Source organism: Lepidochelys kempii, chromosome 24, assembly GCF_965140285.1.
Source record: "Lepidochelys kempii isolate rLepKem1 chromosome 24, rLepKem1.hap1, whole genome shotgun sequence".
Taxonomy (NCBI): Eukaryota; Metazoa; Chordata; order Testudines; family Cheloniidae; genus Lepidochelys; species Lepidochelys kempii.
In genome coordinates this window covers 6,352,687-6,373,291 of record NC_136403.1, presented here as the reverse complement: position 1 = coordinate 6,373,291, position 20,605 = coordinate 6,352,687, and the positions used below count along the sequence as shown (strand labels likewise).

The 20,605-nt window shown below is 42.8% G+C and overlaps 1 protein-coding gene across 6 annotated transcripts in view; it reads left to right on the top strand.

Annotated features, from left to right (window-relative positions):
* The window catches only part of OTUD7B (OTU deubiquitinase 7B), a 72,144-nt gene extending 53,401 nt beyond the window's left edge, over nt 1–18,743 (top strand). For 2 of the 6 annotated variants that reach the window (XM_073323619.2, XM_073323617.2), the window contains 8 exons: nt 140–241; nt 2,954–3,180; nt 5,769–5,881; nt 7,246–7,373; nt 8,040–8,189; nt 9,096–9,210; nt 11,048–11,132; nt 12,592–18,743. In XM_073323619.2, the coding sequence (XP_073179720.1) occupies nt 140–241; nt 2,954–3,180; nt 5,769–5,881; nt 7,246–7,373; nt 8,040–8,189; nt 9,096–9,210; nt 11,048–11,132; nt 12,592–13,920 (2,249 nt within the window). In that variant the 3' untranslated portion in view covers nt 13,921–18,743. Of the gene's footprint in view, nt 1–139; nt 242–2,381; nt 3,181–5,768; nt 5,882–7,245; nt 7,374–8,039; nt 8,190–9,095; nt 9,211–11,047; nt 11,133–12,591 lie in introns of those variants that run through there. The other 4 variants (XM_073323622.2, XM_073323618.2, XM_073323620.2 and 1 more) reach the window with 4 other exon arrangements.
* Nucleotides 18,744–20,605: the final 1,862 nt, after the last annotated feature.

The following is a 20,605-nucleotide window of genomic DNA, read 5'->3' as shown; positions in this document are numbered from 1 at the left end:
ATTCCTGTTTGCCGGGTGCTCGGAGACAGGCCAAGATACAATCCGTTCCACCTTTCGCCTTTGAACAGGCAAAGACAACGATTGCTCTTCCTGTGTCAAGTATGAGCTTACAGTGGGGGACTCTGCAATATTTCCACAGGTCGCCTGAACTGGTGGGCTAATGTTGATCCCAGCTGCCAAAGGCTACTTCCTTTGGCGACGACAGGCGACGGGAACTGCCTGCTTCATGCTGCCTCCCTCGGTAAGACCTCAAAACAATTCATGGTGAAGTGAATAACAGTTGTGACTGATCAGTTTTTGACACTTGAGTATCAACAGATCCAGAGAAGTTTTGCAGGCACAACTTCTAACCACTCACTTGATTTTTACCTCCTCCCTTAATAGCATAGTATGTTATAAAGGAAATAAAGGGAGGGTCATTAAGGAAGGGAAATAAAACTTGTTACATTTCAGAGAGGGAGATGATCTAAGTACAGGAGTTAGTCAGGAACTTGACTTATAATCCTAGATTTGTAGCTTTTGGCACATCCCTTCACCTCTCTGTGCTTCCATTTTCCATCTGCTTCACAGAAAGGTGACAAGAACTAAAGTTTGAAAGGCCCTATGTAAGTGTGTGTGTTATTCCCTTCTTGAAAACCTACATAGTCCAGAATAACCTAGGATGGGGCAGTGAATTCTGGTTTGTGCATCTGTCTGCCTTTTTCTGAACCCATCCCTAAAAGAGCTTTATTCTTTCCTCAACAGTGTTAGCTTGCATCAGCCTGAAAGGACTAAGCCTGTCTTTCACTTTTAATGGTGCCCCCTCCCCCCGCTTCAGGTGAAGGATTTGTATCCTCAGAGTAATGAGGTAGATATGCAGCTGTGGGGAAGTTTCCATGAAAGAGATGCAGCTTAACTGGTGTTTCCATGAAAGACTGAACTAAGAGCAGAAGGGAGTAAAAAGTTCATATAGTGCCCACATCCCTACTTGAGAAGGATTATTTCTGGGTTGGGTTTTTTTTAAGTGAAGCATGTAGCATTTCCCCATTTTGTCCTAGTCCCATTATTTTAAAACCTCTGGTTCCCCCACCCCACCCCAATGTCTCTATTTTTAGACATGGATTTCTAGACGAAATGTGTGAAGGGTAAATATGTTCTCCAACTATGAAAGTGGTTTTTTGGTAGTAAATGAATATCCTTAACACTGTTTAGAACAGGGGTGGGCAAACTGTGGCTCGGGTGCCACATCCAGCCCTCCAGACATTTTAATCTGGCCCTGGAGCTCCAGCTGGGGAGCAGGGTTGGGGGTTTGGCCAGCTCCGTGCGGCTCCCAGAAGCAGTGGCATGTTCCCCCCCCCCCCCCCCAGCTCCTACATGTAGGAGCAGCCAAGGGACTCCACATGCTGCCCCTTCCCCAAGCACCTCCCCCCCGCAGCTCCCATTGGCCAGGAACTCCAGCCAATGGGAGCTGCAGGGGCGGCACCTGCGGACAGGGCAGTGCTCAGAGCTACCTGGCCATGCCTCCACATAGGACCTGGACAGGGGACATGCCGCTGTTTCTGGGAGCTGCTTGAGATAAACAGGACCCTCTTCTGCTTTAGGATAGCTTATCCTCGGGTTTTTAATCCATTTTATTCAGAGAGAAAAGGGTAGTCTAGTGGTATGGGGACCTAGGCTGGGCCTTTGGAGATCCAAGTTCAAGTCCTCTGCCCCAGACTTCCTGTGTGGCCCTGGGCAGCTCATGTAGTCTCACAGTGCCTCAGTTGCCCATCTGCAAGGTGAAGCTAATAGCAAGAATGCTGTGAGGATAAAGACATTAAAGATTGTGAGGTGCTCGGATTCTCCTGTGATGGTGGCCAGATAAACACCTAAGATATCAGAAGCTTGAAAATGATATTTGTCTCTACCCTTCCCTTTGGCAAAGCTTACTCATATCTGCAAAGGGAATTTAAAGTAGCAGAGCCACCCGTTCTTTCCCCTCACACATTTAGTATAGGGATGCTGCCTCCTGGTCTGGGACCATTTTAGAAGCCCAACTTTTTAGTCCCCAGTGATCTAATCTTCTCAGTGTTGGTATAATATTCTGAGGTTAAGTCAACAGAAGTTAAGTATTTCCTACATGGGACTGGTGCTGTTCATAAGTAGTGAAGCCAGCCTGCCTCATGCAAATGTTATCCTGGCCCCCTGATTGATTTCAAGTAATTTATGGACACGATACTTTACTACCATTGATGGGTTTTTTGGAATTTTAAATTAAAAGTGTCAACTTTATCTCGAACTTCCACATTTCTTTGCTACAGAAAAATGCTATTCAGCTGTTGTCTTGTGGATAAGCTAGGGGCTTGGGGTCAGGATTCCTGGGTTCCATTCCTAACTTTGTCACTAACTCTCAATGTCCTTAGGCAAGTCACTTTATCTGCCTGCCTTGGTTTCCCCATCTGTAACATGGGGATACAGTAGAACCTCAGTGTTACGAACACCAGAGTTACGAACTGACTGGTCAACCACACACCTCCTTTGGAGCCAGAAATACGCAATCAGGCAGCAGCAGACACCCCAAAAAACAAAACAAAAAGGAAAAAAAGCAAGTACAGTACTATGTTAAATGTAAATCACTAAAACAGAAAATTTGAAAAAATATTTGACAAGGTAAGGAAACTGTTTCTGTGCTAGTTTCATTTAAGTTAAGATAGTTAAAAGCAGCATTTTTCTTCTGCATAGTAAAGTTTCAGAGCTGTATTCAGCCAACGTTCAGTTGCGAACTTTTGAAAGAACCACCGTAATGTTTTGTTCAGCGTTACGAACAACCTCCAGTCCCGAGGTGTTCATAACTCTCAGGTTCTACGCACTTCCCTACTTCACAGGGCTGTGGTAAGGCTTTAGTGTGACACATCTTCAGAAGGCGGAGGCTGGAGAAAGGCCAGCGGCTATTAATGCTTTTCTTTTTCTCCCCCGCTCCCTTCCCTCCACGTAGGTATGTGGGGTTTCCACGATCGAGATCTCATGCTGCGCAAATCACTTTACACCTTAATGGATAAAGGTGTGGAAAGGGAAGCGCTCCAGCGGAGGTGGCGGTGGCAGCAAACACAGCAGAACAAGGAGGTAGGAGGCGAAGGAACGAAGACTGAGCTCTTAGTTGTGACTCGAGGAGGCATGTCCAGGCATAATTCTAGTTGGCTCTGGGACCTGCTTCCTCTTCTGGTAAAAGCTGAGCTTTTTAAAAAATGTTAACGTAAATTTGGGGCAAACCCATAATGTACAATGAATTGGCTCACTCCGAAGGGAAGTAGCCATCCATTTGAAGTACAGTTGTGAAACTTTTGAAGAAATTATTTTCCTATGGTAAGGATGTTCTGTTGACTTGTAGCTGTGTTTGCAATATTGATGTGTTAGGCTCCCAAGTGAGAGCCAGTGTAAATGGGATAATACAACGTGACCGAAAGCTCATACTTTCCCGTATTGTTACATTATGATTTTGCTGCAGCCATTCCTACTGTGCCTACATTAGGGATCGCATCCTGTCACTACCAACAAAACAGTTCTTTCAGAGAAAAGAAATGCATCATACCCTGTGTAGGCTTCTCTTGTGATAAGATCGGAGAGACACTTCTCAGTCTGAGCGCTGTGTGGACTTTACCACCAAAAAAGGAAATTCACACTCACCACATTAAAAGACCATTACAGTTGTGACACTAGCCCCAGAAAGCAAGGACATATGTTTGTCAGGATGGAAAGTTACCAGATGTCTTTGAGTAGCTAGATAGAATACCATTGCGTGTAGGGTCTAAAGAACACAGTAAGTTTTCCTTAGGGCTGTTTGATCTTTCTTAAAAACATAATTCATAAATAAGAGACTTTAGATTAATATTTCCCAGTTTAGAAAGAGAGAACCATCCTTGTTAAAACTGAATATTTAAAAAACCAAATTGACTTTTCATCATTAATGTTAAAAGCGCAGATTTCAGCACCTCATCAGTCTGTGGCATCTGAGTGCTGTCTCCAGCTGTAGCCTGCAAATAAAGCACAATTATCCTGTGCTTTAATGACCTTTAGTGTTATGAAAGGCAGGCTTGTGCTAGTCCCTTTGTTTGGAAAATCTGTCTGATTGTTCACCTGGTGACTGACTGGCATTCCAGAGTTCAGGTGATCTCTGCCACCAGTTCTTCTGTTCATGAGTAAAAGCCCTGGTTGAATTGGGGAAGCATGTTATCCAACAAGCACAAACATTCTTTGGGTGTAGAGTAAGACACTAAAATAGCGTTGGTATCTCTGAGTGGAATGACTTCATTTCAGTGGAAGTGGAGTGTCCAGTTTGAAATATTAAAGGTGCAGTTGAACTGTTGACTTGTAAGTTGGGGTTTGGATTGAAAAAGATTAGTGGTGCAAGCTCCCCCCTCCTCCTCAAAATAAGCTCACTGTAATGAGATGTACGTTGTAGATGCTCAGTTCAACTGAAATACTTAACAATGTTGATGATTAAATTATATCCTCATTAAACTTCTGAGTTAACACCTCCCTGAGACCAGCAGGGGCAGACACTGCTGCACTGGTTACTCTTGGTTCACATTTTGAATGATTTCATAAGACTAGTGATTTAATTTTCTAAAACTGAAGCTCAGATTCTGGAGCACAAGATGGCAGAGAGGTATGAGTACACCAGGCTCCCATGCAGTCCCACATTCCAGTCCTGGGAAATTGGATTTCTGAAATCTGATTTAGTAAATTTGGCATAATGTCTTGTGTAGTCTAACTTCAAAATCAGTCTGACTTTTTTTTTTGTTTTTGTTCTTTTAGGGCATTGTGATGGTTTCTGGTTCTTTTTACCTTAAATTGTCACTCTTTTTGTGGGCATGTTGGGCGTTAACATAGCAACCTACCAGCTTCAGCCAAGAGAGCAGGTTGAAGATTCCTTATTCCCAAAATATAATTTACTGAATGATATGATTCTGAAGACCACAGCTAATGAAAACATAGTAAAGGTGGCACCTGTGTAATGCCACTCGCCAATAATCTTTTTGGATTATCAGCTTTTCAGGGCAAGGATTGCGCTTTCATATGTGGGTTTTTTTGGTAGTGCTCAGCCCACTAGGGCACCAATCTATTCTGAAAGACCCCTGGGTACCGCTGTAATATAGATATTTCAGAATCGTGCAGTACATCATGTGAGACCAATCTGTGCTCATAACTGAAATGAAATGAATAAATGAAAGCACTAAAGTAGTGTGTGCAGACTAAAATGAAAGTGGGATTGAAAATGTAAACTCAGTTTGATTGTAACACCTCGAAGAATCACTAACAGCTGAAAATCTGCCCTTATGTGGGATCTTTCTGGACACTTTGCTGCTGGCTTGTTCGGTAGGAAGGGAAGATAAACTTCTTTCTAAAGCAAAACCTGGATGTCTGCTAATCCAGTTATAATTTCCTGCTACTGTCTCTCAATAGGTTATGCAATCTGTAACGCTTAGAATCAAGATGACTTCAGTGTAATATTGGGATATTTAAGTTGTAGTCCAATTCTCCAGCTTTAAATATTTGTTCATATTTCCAGTGCATCAGAAATGTATTTATCTTTCACATGAGTGGTAGATTCTGAATCTAACCCTATTATTGTGTGTTCTGGTTACTTGGTAGATGTCCAGATCATATCACTGTATGCTCTTTTGCATGAAATATATTGGCAGCTTTTGCAAAATTCTGTAGAGGAAATTGATGCTGGGGCAAATTAAAGCAGCTTGCTTCAGCGAATTGGTAAACCCTTATTCTGTGTGGGTTTTTTGTGTTTTGTTTAGTCTGGCCTTGTTTACACAGAAGAGGAGTGGCAAAAGGAATGGAATGAGCTAATCAAGCTTGCATCCAGTGAGCCCCGCATGCATTATGGTACAAACGGTGGCACCTGTGGAGGGTAGGTAGAAGACACCTGTGTAAAGATGCCAGATGCCACAGGGGTTTGGCGGCCCAGTCAGATAATTCAGTAGTCCTTTTTTTATTTTTTTCCCCCCTTCTTTCTTTCCCCCTGAGATGCCCTCAGTTCAAAAACAAAATAGTTTAGTGGTCTCGTAAAACTCACTGGACGTCATTGGTGCGTGACTTGCAGTAATTGCTTGTGGGGAGCTCAGGACTGGGACCAGAAGGTGCTGTAGGCGCAGCCCTACTTAAACGGTGAACTTTTGGGGCAAGGCGTCATCTCTTTATGTTGTGTATACGGAGGGCCGATCACAATGATCCATGACGGGGAACCTCTTCAGTGCTACTGCCAGCAGTACCTCTGTGTACTCTGGTTCTAGCCAGTGTTTTGTCTCATTAAAACGTACTCACAAATACTAGCGAGGGGCTTGTCTGTACAAACATTTAGGTTGCAGCAAGCTGGAGTATGAATCCACGGTGCGTTAATGCACATCAGCAGGGTCTCCACAGACAGCCTGCGGCAGGCTAGTACAGGTAGATTCGCGCCCCAGCTTGCCGTGAACGAGTTGTTTATGTAGGTGAGCCCTAAACCTTAAATATTAACCCTCACTCATGAGTAAGGCCCAGATGAATTAGTTGATGCCCTCTAGTGTTTGCAATTCTCATTTATCGTCTAACCTCTCAGCCAGATGACAGAGGCTAAAGTAAAAATAGCCACACACCAAGTTTAACAAAGAGGAAAAAAATTTAATCTTCTATGTATTTGTGTTCCTAAGATTAATGTCTCTACAAAGGCTACCATGAAATCCTTGTTATGTTCTGATGTTGGAGCACACTTTCTCTTCGCATTGGACAACATTTAAGGATGCGTGTCTCTACTTTAGCGGGATCTTGTTGGCTCACAACTCGTGTTTGTCTAACCTTGTCCCAGCTTTCTTCTGCAGTAGAACACTGGTGCTTCAGAAGAGCACTGCAGCACCGGCTGAGGTTGATGCTCCATGTGGCAGGGAAGTTCATCAACACTACAGCCCCCTAACTGGTTTAGGGATTGGCTGCCTCCATTTCCCATCTGAAAAATAGGAATAATAGCCACCTTTTGAGATCCTTAGGGTGAAAGACCTTTAAAAGTGCAACATCTTAGTATTTTTGGAGATGACTCATTGTCACGTTGTTTGGATTGGGATCCATACGGGCCCAAAATTCAAATCTGTTTAGTCCCTGCTTGCACCCGTTTCTGATCTGATATTAATATGAGCTGTGCGGATGCTTTATATAAACTTTGTTCAGAGTCTGTTTGTAAAGCAAGTAATTTAAAGGTGCAAGAGGTGAAGGGCTGATCACATTTCTCCATTATTTCCAAAGTGTTGACAGCTCTGAAGAGCCAGTGTACGAGAGCCTGGAGGAGTTCCACGTCTTTGTTCTTGCCCATGTGCTGAAGAGGCCTATTGTAGTAGTGGCAGACACTATGCTGCGAGACTCTGGAGGAGAAGGTAAGTCCCACAGGTCTGCAGTCCCCTTCGCTCCACTGCCAGGCTGCTTTTATTTATTCAAATGTATGTGGTGCAGTTTAGTGGAATGCTTCCTTCCGCCCTTCACTCGGTTCCACAGGGGCTTTTTTTCCCTCTAAATTGACAGGGAGAAAAGATGCATTGCACTGGCTCTGGTTTATGCAGAGCAGCTGCAGTGAACCAGCTTGGTTCCGATGGAAGCTCTAAGGCATACCACTGAACACCTTATAATATGAGGTCTCGAAGGCATTGAGACAGCATGTACGTGATGTTTTTTTCCAAATTTGCCCCCATGTACTCATGTGCAGAAGGGAAATTCCACTCCCCATGAACATAATTTTCCACTAGCAGACTTTTTCATTTCCTGTCAGAAAAGATGAATCAATTACTGATCTTGTGTGTGTAAGTTTTAGGTATTTGTGGAGAAGAAAAGAAGGGTGTGTAGATAGATTTAATTCCGCAACTGTGCACCTCTGATTGTTTTTTATCCTTTCTAATGTGGTGGTATCTGTTACCTCTTCCCCAATAAAATAATTTAGATAGGACGGACCTAAGGTAAAACAAGCTGGCTCAGTCTGTCAGAGGTTTCAATACAAATGGTTCTTAATAACCTATTCTGAAAAATAACGCACTATACATTCTTTTCAGCATTTGCTCCTATACCGTTTGGAGGCATCTATCTGCCCCTGGAGGTTCCAGCCAACAAATGTCATCGCTCTCCTTTGGTACTGGCGTATGATCAAGCCCATTTTTCTGCACTAGTATCCATGGAGCAGAAGGAACCCATAAAAGATCAAGGTACCTTATAGGGCTTCTGATTTTTGGTTTTCACCAATTAATGCCCCCAATACAAAAAAAGTCTTTTTTTAATCCAGTAGACACAAGAAAAACTCCGGAAATGGTTCGGTGTGTCAAAAGGCTTGTCTTCATGGAACAGTCATGTGGACTATGGGGTGGGGGTGATTTCTAAAGAGCACTACTGTATTGCGTGTTAATTGGTCCATGTAGACCCTGCTGGTGCGCGTTAAAGGTTCCCTCGTGTGTTTTTAGTGGGGTACTGTTTGAAGCAGTACTATGTTAAAGCACACTAAGGAATGCTGCAAACAGATTACTCAGTACAGTATATACAAAGAGAGCCCTGGGGAAAAAATAATTTTTAGACATCTACATATAGAACTCAAAAATTGCTTAAAACACACCCCCACCATCCCCAAATTAAATTATAAACCCTGAAAAACAGAATCTCTATTTATAGAACAAGACTGGTGACTTTAAGTTATGAGCAATAAGGCTGCCAGTCTAAGAGACGCTGCAGGTCCCAGACTGTGGGCATGTTTTGGCATTACACAAGCCACCCTCAAAATTGACACCCTCCTCAGTAGTGTAAGTCAAAGGCTGAGCCAGAGAGACTGTGAATCACTCTGACTGCTAAGGGTGACGCTCCCAGGATAGGGTTTCGACAACTGGAGCGCTTAGTGATATGAAGGAAGCTTAATTTGCCCATGCTGTACCTACTCTGTAGATAAACATTTGGCTTCACCCTCCAGAGCTTTTCACTAACACTCTATTCACTTTCCAAAGAAAATGATGCCCTGTAGAAATAGTAAACTGTGATTTGCCATTTCCGCTCCCCATTACCTCTGTCCACTTCCACCTTGTTGCCCAGGCCCTACACAAGCTGTGTTATTCCTCTTTCCATTGCAGCAGTGATCCCTCTGACTGACTCTGAACACAAACTGCTTCCCGTGCACTTTGCTGTGGATCCTGGGAAAGAATGGGAGTGGGACAGAGATGACACTGATAATGTCAAACTAGCAAGGTGAGTTCTCAGCTGGAAGTTAAACTCCCTGATTCCAGCTGCTCTGTCGCTTAGTATCCCCTAGCTAATAACTTAAATTTTAATTATTAGCATCTTGTTTCAAACTTGTGCTTGGTGTGTGAAAATCATCAATAGAGATGTAGTAGCCCTTTTTTTCAAATGCTGTCAATTATTGTAAGGCCGTAGGACTGTATGGGCAGAAGTATTTAAGATCAAAGTACTTAAGGTAGGTGCAGGTTTATGTATGTACTATATTATATGGAACAAGTAACCTCTCTAAAGTTCTCAGTCTAGAGCAGGTAGAAAACTTTTTAGCAGTGTATTTTCAAGGGCCAGTTGCTTTTTGACCAAATAGACATTTTTGTGAAAAAATGGCTTTTGATGAAATCAGTCATATTTTTGTGGAGGAAAACGCTTATTTCCCAACCAGCTGTATTTAGATTTTTTTCTGTGATACCTGCTTCAGGAATAAGTGCACATCCATGTACAAATGACTGGCCTTTTAACATTATTACAAAAATAATCCTGTATGCCAAATTAATACAGAGAAATATTTTTGAATTTGGCCACATTTCACATGCAGTCATTTAATTTTACATAATTACAGTACAAAACCGTTTCTGCTACTAAATCTTATTGAGGCCCTTGGAAGCTTACAGAAAACTCAATGGCACTAGTTAACTTTCTACAGCTCAGTCTTTTGTCTATTCTTGCACAGGGTTAAATAAGCCTTATTTTATTCAGTTCCAGAACTTCAAATGGGTTTATTTTTAAAGGGCCCTCTACTGGACAAAATTAACTAACCTTTGCTCTTTAAGACCCTTTAAGTGTGGTCAAGTGTCTTACATGTTACAGTCTCATAAACTTCAGCCAGTTAAAAGATAGAGCTCTCCTGAATAATTGAAGGCATGATGTATTTGTTCTTTGACTTTGCATGTGCATGTTTGCTGTAACCTAATCCCTGCTTCCTCAGGATCTCTTAGGTGGTTTGTTAATTTCATAGGAATTTATCTCCTGGTATGCCAAAGAACAGCATAACTCCCCTTTCTGTGTAGGCAGGAACAGAGCCATGATATGTCTGCGTGCTACTAAGGTTGAGTTAGGATGCTGGATGATGCTCTGTTTTCTCTTGTATTGCTGCTACCTCTTAAAGGGACACTGACAAGATAGAAATCCATATGCAGCAAATGTATGTGACCACTTCATTTTTTCAGCTTCAGTTAACTGAGATCATTGTGGCCAATATTCAACTATTTTCTTTTATGAAAAGAATATGTAGAATTTGTTTATGTAAAATCAGAAAAATGTAAATGATTTCTAAAGATACATTTATCTTTAAAGAGATGAGAAAATTGCTGCCTTGTTTCGTTGATAAAACTGCTGATAAAAGTAAAGTTTTTAGTGTGTGGTCAGTTTTCCTTTCTGGTTCTCATGCACTTGTTTTGTCCAAGTTTCCGGACCTGCAGAAGAATCTGAATTTAAAAACTTAAGTGAAATAACTTTTACAACACTAGTGTGAACAGAAGTGTTTTTCAGAAATTCCTTTTACACAAATCCTGAATATGGGGCTTAAATGAAGCTGATTTGTCCCATTAACTTTTTACATAAATGCTAGTCGTATAAGGAGGAAATTCATATAAAAAAGTCCAGGTATCACTCCAAGGTATCTTTTGATCCAGTTATTACATTATAAAAATTAGCAAGCAATTTTTAATAGAAGAAAAAGGCAATTAAAGTGTAATTAAATCTCCATGTATGGAAAATAGAACCGCAGTTACTAAAAAGATCCTGGATCTACCGGTACTTTGTTTCATACCATTTTTTTTTTTTTTTTTAGTGTGACATTATCATTGGAAGCAAAACTACATTTGCTGCACAGTTACATGAATGTTAAGTGGATCACCTTGCCGTGTGAAATGCAGGTAAAGAAACAGGAAATATTTTATTCCTTTGAACACAGTGATGCTTCCTTCCCACAGAGGACTAGACGGGGGGTGGACTTTTGCTTTCATTCTTGTACATTTCTTTAACCTGCCATTAGAAGGCCTGGATGTCATTGATTTGATCAGAAAGAGCAGAGAAATGCCATTCAGATGTACCTCTTAGATTCTGTGCACACTTTAGTAACAGTTTACATTAAATGTTAAAGCTCAAAATACACAGAGCCGCCAGTTCAACTTACTGCACTACACCACCTGGGATGTTCTGTACGCTGCGGGGTCTGGACACTTGCTTTACAGCCACCAGAAAGTGAATCAAGATATTAAGGTGATCAGCTATAACTTCAGGGCCTTAAACCTTAAGGGGTCATATGTAGGGTTCTGAATACTTCAGCATGCTCCCGAAATCCCTATGCTGTCATATCGCCAAGTCATGGTAGCTGCATTAACAGTGAAAACATGGCTTAGACTCTTCCAGGTTCATAAATATATATATATATTTTTAAAGGAAGTTGTGGGGTTGGTATAATTCAGGACCTGGAATGAGTCCTCCAAATTCCGTGTGAATTGTTAAATTTCAAGCTTGGATCATTTCCAAGAACAAGGTGCTGCCAAGGTGTGATGTGTAAGGAAAAAGCTCAAATGACTGCATTTAAAAGTAACAGTTCTCCTTCTGTCCCCCCCACCATTCCTGTCCCCCCCCCTAGATTGTCCACAATACTTGTGAACCTATATCCTCTCTAAATCCTCGCCTGCCATGATGTGCCCCAGGTCATGACAAGTAAATTACATTAGTGAACTATGGGGGTATAGTGCCCCCTAGTGAAATGGGCTGCAGCTCTGAGCTTGAGCAATAGCTACCATTTTATTGTGGTGGTTACTACTTCCAGAATCCAAACGGCTGCTCCTGTATCCCATACAAACACACTATAAAGAACCACCCCACTATGCTCCTGGGTTGTTTTATTAGGTGGGCTACATACATTCCTGCATTTGTCCTTCGTGGTGACCTTATAAGGGCTGTTTCCAGAATGCATCCAGAATAGCTTTTGTAGCTGGCCAGAAGGGGATAGGTCGCCCTAGTAGAGCACATCCCTGGTTAAGGTCTTGCTTTCCCCCATTTAAATCTTGCACTAAGTTGATGCGTCTGCGTCAATGTAATTTTAGGGATGTATTTTAACCGAGTGGGGGCGTGCTATGGAGTACACAGTGATATAAGTGCAGCCTTGTGGCTCAGCGTGTTCCTCTGCAGCTCCTGTCACGGAGTAGCCTGTCCGCGGCTTTTGGGAGAGCCAGCATTGGTGTGGAAAAGGCTCCCCCTGGTGCATGTTCAGGCCTTTCTAGTGAGCACCTGTGTGCTGCATCCACTCAGAATTTGGCCAGAAGACTGCAACTGCTGAACTAATTGACTTTCTCTGATGGCTGCTTTCTTTCTCCTTAGGCCCCTCTAGCCCAGCCAGAATCCCCTACTGCTTCCGCCGGAGATGATGCCCGCTCAGCTGCGGAATCCGGGGAGTCGGACAAGGAATCTGTCTGCAGTAGCACCGCCAGCAACAGTGGCAGTAAGAGCAGCAAGGACAAGGAGAAAGAGAAGCCGAAGAGAGACCGAGAGAAGGACAAAGACAAGGAGAAAGAGAAGAAACGGGCCGACTCGGTTGCTAATAAGCTGGGCAGCTTTGGCAAGACTTTGGGAAGTAAGCTAAAAAAGAACATGGGTGGCTTGATGCACAGTAAAACTGTCAAAGGAGGAGTGAGCAATGGGCAGGGGGAAACCTTGGAGAAGAAGAAGAAAGGATCCTTAAAGGCGAGGAAAGGCAGCAAAGAAGAAACTTCCCAAGGGGATTTGTCGGCCTCTGCTGAGAAGACCTGCCCAGGCCAAGTGAGCACCGAGAAGCAGTCGGATCCCTATAAATACAGCAACGACGTGAAACTTAGCCTAAGCATCCTGCGAGCAGCCATGCAGGGTGAGCGGAAGTTTATCTTCGCTGGCCACCTCAAGACCAGCAACCGGCACCAGTACCAGGAAGAGATGATCCAGAGGTACCTTTCTGATGCCGAGGAGCGCTTCTTGGCTGAGCAGAAGCAAAAGGAGGTAGAGAAGAAGGCCTTTGCAAACGGCGGTACTGCCGCCAAGAAGCTGGAACCGGAGGCTAATCTTCACAAAAGCGAGGATGTGCTACTGAATCCATCCTACCCCCAGTTGCCTCCTAGTTATAGCAGCCAGACCTCGGAGCATGTTATAGGAGCTAAAATGACAGCTTTTCCTTCCAGCTACTCGGGGGTCTTTACCATTCCCCGGCCCGCTGTGGTCAACTGTGTAGAAGGCGCACATCCCCCCAGCTATCAAGATACCAGGAGGCAGGTAGCAGGTGGGTCCTGCAGCAGCCTTCCTCCCTATGCTACCTTACCCAGACATTGCACTCAGGGGCGGCCTCATCCGTACCAAACTAGCCCTTCCCACCTGGGACGGCTCTCCCCAACAGAGATGGATATACCCCCAAATTACCCCGTCGAGTGCGACGGCCCCGCCTGCATGGCCCCCCACAGCAACGGCTGCAGGGACCCCCTAGAGCAGGACAGCTTGCAGAAGGGAGCATGCGGGGACAAAAGCAAAAGCCGAATACTTTATAACGTTCAGCAGACCAAATGCAAGCAGCCGACCTGCAGTTTTTACGGGCATCCGGAAACTGGGAATTTCTGCTCCTGCTGTTACAAAGAGGAGCTAAAACGCAAAGAGAGGGAACGAGAAGCACTAATACACAGGTTCTGAAGAGTCTGGCTAGCTCTGCCATCTGGACCCATGAAGTATGGGGAATGCAATAATAATTTTCCATGCTCCTCTCTCCCTCTTCATAGGAGGGTGGGGACGGCTGGCTGGGGTAACAAATGTGATCCCACTCCAGTGTTCTAGTGGTGATCCATTTAAATGGAGCGGGGGGAACAAACCTTTCCTTCCAGGAGAGAGGGGGATGCTATCACAGCTTTCTTCTGGCAAAGGGTGACTAAGATTAGCAAGCCCCTGGAGGCGGCATGCTTGGGTCAGAGCACATGGTGAAGCAGGGAATAAGACACCAGGTTCTTAAAATGATCAAATCAACAAGACCAAAGCTTTAAGTGAAGGCATGTGGAGAATACTGTGACTGTGTCCTTTTAGTTGGATTCCAACTTAAACTAATTTAAAATAGCTTTTCAGAGGAGTTAGCAAAACAGCCCAGCAATTTTAGTTTAAATATCGTGGACCTTTTTAAGAAGAGATTTTAACATTGTTTTTATTCTTTGCTGGTACTGAAAAGAATTTAAAGTTGGAACTGGATGGTTTCAGTGTAGTGGCTCTGAAGGGGGCCCTCACCTCCAGATCCATCTCCATCCTATGTCTTCTGAGCGTGCCTCTTAGCAGCAGGCTCAGGACTCTACCCTTTAGATGGGCTTGACTATATTTTTTAAATTTTATTTTTAAACTTTTTGTGGGGGTGGGAGGGCTGCAATACCGAGTGTTTGCATTTTCTTAAAGAAGTACTGTGCAAAATGATTCTGTTAGGGATACAGTCAAACCTACTTAGTAAGAATCAATGTGAAAATGAAGTCGATGTCTCCACCCAGCAATAACCATCAGTGTGGAGAAGTAGAAGTGGAAAGGATGTATCAAGCACCCTGCAGCACTGGAAGCTAAATCTATACCAGTTTGCTGCTATTTTTACACACACGCACACTTTCTCTCTAACTTGATTTTTCTACTTGAGCAAGTTATTTCCATACTACCTCTGTTGTGCTGAATAGCGTTAATTTGGCTCTGTTTTGTTGAGCCATAGCTGACATTTGAACAATGGGTAATAGATATTTTTTTGATAACAGGGCTAAAGGAACTGTAATAAGTACAGCATAGCTATTACATAATTTTAAACACACTTTTATTACGTGGTCCACAACTTTCCCTCCCTACCCTCCCTGAGTCCCCTGCAGCATTAGCGTGGACGGGACCTTTATGTCCACATGTTATTTTGCGGGCGGGCAGAACTTTGGCACTGCAGTGTTTGCACAGACATTTGTAAAGATAGAGGCCAAACTGGAGCTGTCCTCATTCCAGTCTTGTACAGAGCAGGGATGAACATTTGAAATAAAATTTGAATTGTAATGATAAATTAAAAGCTTTACAACGTTCCCTTTTTGATTTAAGAAGGCATAACTATGCAATTTTCCATTTTAAGTCTGCCCATTGTCCTTAACTTGGGGGAGGGAAGGATCAGCAAAGAAGGTGAAAGTATACTTATACTGGAAAATGACCTTCGGGCCTTATTCTCTTTTACACCCAGGTTGTGTCTGAACATGCAAGTTGCACCAGTTTAATGTAAGTGTGTTTTTAAATGATGCCTTGTCTACAGGGAAAAGTTGTACCAATTTAACTAAAGGTGTGCTTTAAAATGGACGGACTCTTTTCCCATTAGGAATCAGCTTATGCTAAACCAAAAGAAGGTGCTCTTAAACCAAAAGAAGTGTCCACACAGGAGTTTGCACTGGCGTAACTTAACTGATTTGTTAAAGCAGTGTAACTTTCTTGCATAGATAAGGCTTTATTTAAAATGGTACTAACCCCCTGTGGATATTATTTTGGCTGGAATGCCTTATTTCTGTTTAGCTTAAACTTCTTTCTAATTGACTGAAGCTAGAAGCCAGGTGACTAGTGACATGAGTGTCCACTCGGCCTCTTCCACTGGCTTCACTAAATTGATTTTAAATCACACCTTTAATTAAACTGGTACTGCTTTGTGTTTAGACAATCAGAAGCCCCTGTACACAGCTGTGGCAGTATAAAGGGCCCCACAAGTAGGGTAACTATAATTGACAGATACCACTTTACACTGCCAGAGTGGTAGATCCGAGCCTGAGTGTAACAGAATAATGCCCCAGGTGTTTAGTTTGAGTGTTATATTCTCATTGTGTTTCCTGGCTGCGTTTTTCTTTCCCAGGAACCAAAACAGCAGCTCCACATTTGCTATGCTGATAAAACATCAGCCTTCGGTCTTATTTCCTTTTCTATAAGGGTATCCGTCTCCCGTTCTGGGCTGATTCCTGTATGTTATCAGCATTGTTCCATCCAGACCAAACTGATGAAGGAACAATGTCTGTTCTCCCTGCTGTCAGGTAAATGAGTCTGCAGCATGCTTCATGAGGGTGATGTAAGCCAAGGTTTTTCAGAAGTGCCGAGTGATTTTTGGGCACCCAGCCAAGGCCTCGTTCTCAGAAGCACGTTCTCAGTCAGACCCCTCTAAGGTATCTGAAGTTGGGCCCCCAAGACTTGAGATCCAAAACCACTAGTTGCTTCAGAAAATCTTAGCTGTACAGAGTAAATTGAAATTAACCAACCGGTTTCAGGGCAGCTTCACTTATTTTGTAAGCTGACATCCACACACGCAATACTAATTAAAAATAATAGACTAGCTAGGAAGATGCGAGTTACAAACACTGAATCAATTCACTCTTCTAAAAGGAATTAATTTGAAATCTCTTGAGTTTTTGCTACAAAGATTCACTGCTCTTTAAAAACAGCTTAGCTGGGTGCTTTAATTCTCCAGTGGCAGCATTCACTGACAGTATATTCTTATTAATGAAGTTTGACTGTATTGTCCTCTCTCTCTGAAGACTGTTTGAACCCAGCTTGCTGTACTGTGGTGTGAATGTAAACCTGTACATAGTGGATAGGAGTCTGAAAGCGTGAAAGAGAAACACACAAAGTCAGACTCTCATATGCCAGGATCTGATTGCTCAGTAGTTTGGCAAAGAGATAGTGGAAGTTTAGCAGGTAAAGGGCAAGTTTCCTCAAACATTTGTTCTCCCATTAAACCCAGCTCTGCAATTTTTGCACAAGAAGAGTTCCCCTTAACTACCTTGGGAGCTGAGACTGCAGGATGGGGCCCTGACCGCAGGCGCTGCTGCTTGTGTGTCGTCCGTTATTAGACAGAGGTTTCTTACCCTTGCGGTCAGTTTCTGGCATTTGCTTGTCTGCCATTTTTTTTATTGCAGTTTAGGTATAGTTCATAGCTTTTTTTAATCAAAAAAGAAAAATTTGAACTTCAAACAAAGTTAAGTTTCCAATAAAAAAAAAAATTTGAAGAGTATTTTTTCTATAAACTACAGAGTTTCAACTATTACCCTGAGCATAACTGATTCCAAAGCTTTCCCGCCTTAATATGTCATAATGAATTGACTAGAGAGGTATCTATTGAATTTCTGTAGAGCTGCTAGGATTTTTTCAGGTCATTTATGTTTCCTTATAGTGAAAGTGTTTTGTGTGTGTGTGTCTTTAAAAAAGGGATGATTAAATATACATTTTATATTTATTGAAAGACAGTATTAACCGTCAGTTTTCCTTTGCATAAACATACTGAATCGATTGCCCACACAGCATTAATCTTCCTGTGGTGGGGCTGAGTATTTTACGGTACTTTATTTTTTTTAAAGGGGATGGGAGTGGGTTGGGAGGGCGGGAGGAAGGAAGAGCAGCAGTGTGGACTCCAAAGCACCTTTGTTTTAAAACAAGCACCAAACGCTCCACTCTTCCAAGAACCAAACAGGAGGGGGCTTTTCTGTGTCTGCTGGCCTGGCAGGATTCCCACGGAGACTAGTGGGGACGATGTGCACGCACCAGAGGCAGAACAGGCTCCTGGAGGACTTGCATAAGAGATGGAAAAAGGGGAGGATGCCATTTGATTTGGTCTTAAAACAAGTGCACTTAGGGGTGCAGTTGGAAGAAACGTTGCTTGCCGTTGGGACCTGGATAGCCCCGGGCAGCCTCTTATTCTGCACTGCCCTGGCTCCTGAGAGACACTAGCGGCTTTTTTATACGTTAAAATATTTAATGAACCATTTAAAGAGCATTTCAACTGCCCTACACCTTTGTTTTACACTCCAGCTCTGTTGCAGGGAAGGCACCGTAGGATATGTCGTTCTAGTATTTCACCGGCTAGACTTTAATTCTACAAGATCTGCGGCATCATTTGATTTTAAAGACCAGTTTTTAGAGCCATGGATGTGACTAGCAGGCCCGGAGAATCTCCATAGAAAGGTTTAGCACATAGCCTGGTTTTCATTAGTCATAAAAGAAGTGACCTGAATTAATTCTTCAATTGCTTATTGATAAACTTTTTTTTAATTTAATTTAAATATTGGGTTGGCAACTTTTTACTCTAGTTTAAATGCACTGCTGTAATGAACACTAGATGGCGCTTTGTAATCAGTCTTATTACATGGTATACTTTCATTTATGCTACCATAGATTTCACTGACCAATAAAAAGAAAAGTTCAACTAATAACCGCTGAGAAGCAGCTGTGGCTGTTTTGTCTGCTTCTTTCTTGGATTGCTAAAACCAGATCTCAGGGATGCAACTTTGCAGCTACACAAACCAACCGGCCTGTGTGTGATTATTTATTGGTATTGCAGGAGAGCCCTAGTTGTGCTTGGCACTCTACGAACAGAACAAAAAAGATGGTCCTCCTGACCCAAAAAGCTGACAGTGTGGAGGGCTGTCAACCTCATGCATAAGAACATAAGGAAAGCTGTGATCCATCAAGCTCACTATATTGTCTTCCGACAGCAACCAGAGAGAATGAACGGAACAGGGCAATTATCAAGTGATCCATCCCCTGTCATCCACTCCCAGCTTCTGGCAGTCAGAGGTTTAGGGACACCCGGAGAATGGAGTTGAATCTCTGACCATCTTGGCTAATAGCCATTGATGGACCTGTCCTCAATACATTTATCTAATTCTTTTTGGAACCAAGTTACACTTTTGGTCTTCACAACATCCCCCTGCAACGAATTCCACAGGTTGACTGTGTGAAGTAGTACTTCCTTCTGTTTGTTTTAAACCTGCTGCCTATTAATCTCATTGGGTGATTCATAGCTCTTGTGTTACATGAAAGGGTAAATAACACTTCCCTAGTCACTTTCCCCACACCGTTCATGATTTTATAGACTTCTATCATGTCCCCCCTCAGCCATCTCCTTTCTATGCTGAACAGTCGGTCTTCTTAATCTCTCCTGTGGAAGCTGTTCCATCCCCATAATCATTTTTGTTGCCCTTCTCTGTACCTGTTACCATCTCAAAAAAGAATTGGGTGACCAGAACTGCACACAGTATTCAAGGTGTGTGTACACCACAGAATTATGTAGTGGCATTATGATTTTTCCTGTCCGGTTATCTATCCCTTTCCGAATGGTTCCGAACATTCGCTTTTTTGACTGTTGCTGCACATTGAGCAGATGGGTTCAGAGAACTAGCCACAATAGCTCCAACCAAAATTTTTCATGCTGGAATTGTAGTGAATTCTCTTAAGTAGATATTAGAATCAGAGAAATGAAGGCCAGGAAGGGACCTTGCAAGGTCGCCAAGTCCAGCGTGTGTTTCCACCCCCCCCCCCACGGTGAGGCAGGAACAAGTAAACTTAGGCCATCCCTAACAGGTATGCGTCCAATTTGTTACAAATCTCCAATGATGTGGTTTTCTCAGTCTCCCTTGGAGGCCTATTTAGAGCTTAACTACCCTTAGAGTTAGAAAGTTTTTCCTAATATCTAACCTGAATCTCCCTTGCTGCAGATTAAGCCCATTACTTCTCCATGTCTACTGAAGGCAGGACAAGAACAATTCATCACTGTCCTCTTCATAACAGCCCTTAATGTATTTGAAGACTGTTTTCGAATCTCCCCTTAGTTGTCTGTCTTCAAGACTAAACAGAGCCAGTCTTAAAACTTTTCTTCAGAGGTCACCTTTTCTAATCCTTTTGTCATCTTTGTTCTGCTTTAGACTCTCTCCGGTTTGTCCACATCTTTCCTAAAGTGTAGTGCCCAGAGTACAAATTTTGCCCAGAGCAATTTTCTCCTGAATGGTTTCAGAGAAACAGCCGTATTAGTCTCTATTCGCAAAAAGAAAAGGAGTACTTGTGGCACCTTAGAGTCTCCAAGGTTAGTCTCTAAGGTACCACAAGTACTCCTTTTCTTTCTCCTGAATGTCCGTTCGTGGCACTAACGTCTGTGAACATGGATTTAGATGTGTATCAGGTCCTTGCACTTCCCCTTGGCACCTTTTCAAACTTCCACCTTAACCAGTCTGGGTACAAAAGCAGTGTGGCACATTTTCTTCACTTCAGTTGCTGGCTCTTTGTAAGTATGTAATGTAGCCTCACATTTTGGACTAGCTGACAGTGCTATATAGGATTGTGCTAAACTTCCGATTTCCCTTTATTTGGGTAACAAATCGTTTTTTCTACTAAAAACAAGCGAGGGGAAAGGCTTCCAATTGCCACTACATAAATACTTCTGTGCAGGTGTTTGAATTAAAAGGGGTTTTGAATGTAAACTGTCCCCTGACATGTTAGAAGCTTAACCACAGCAGCGCAGGTGCCAACAAGAACAAGAAGGTGAAACGGACTTCTCCATCCCAACTGAGAGGAATTCAGAAAA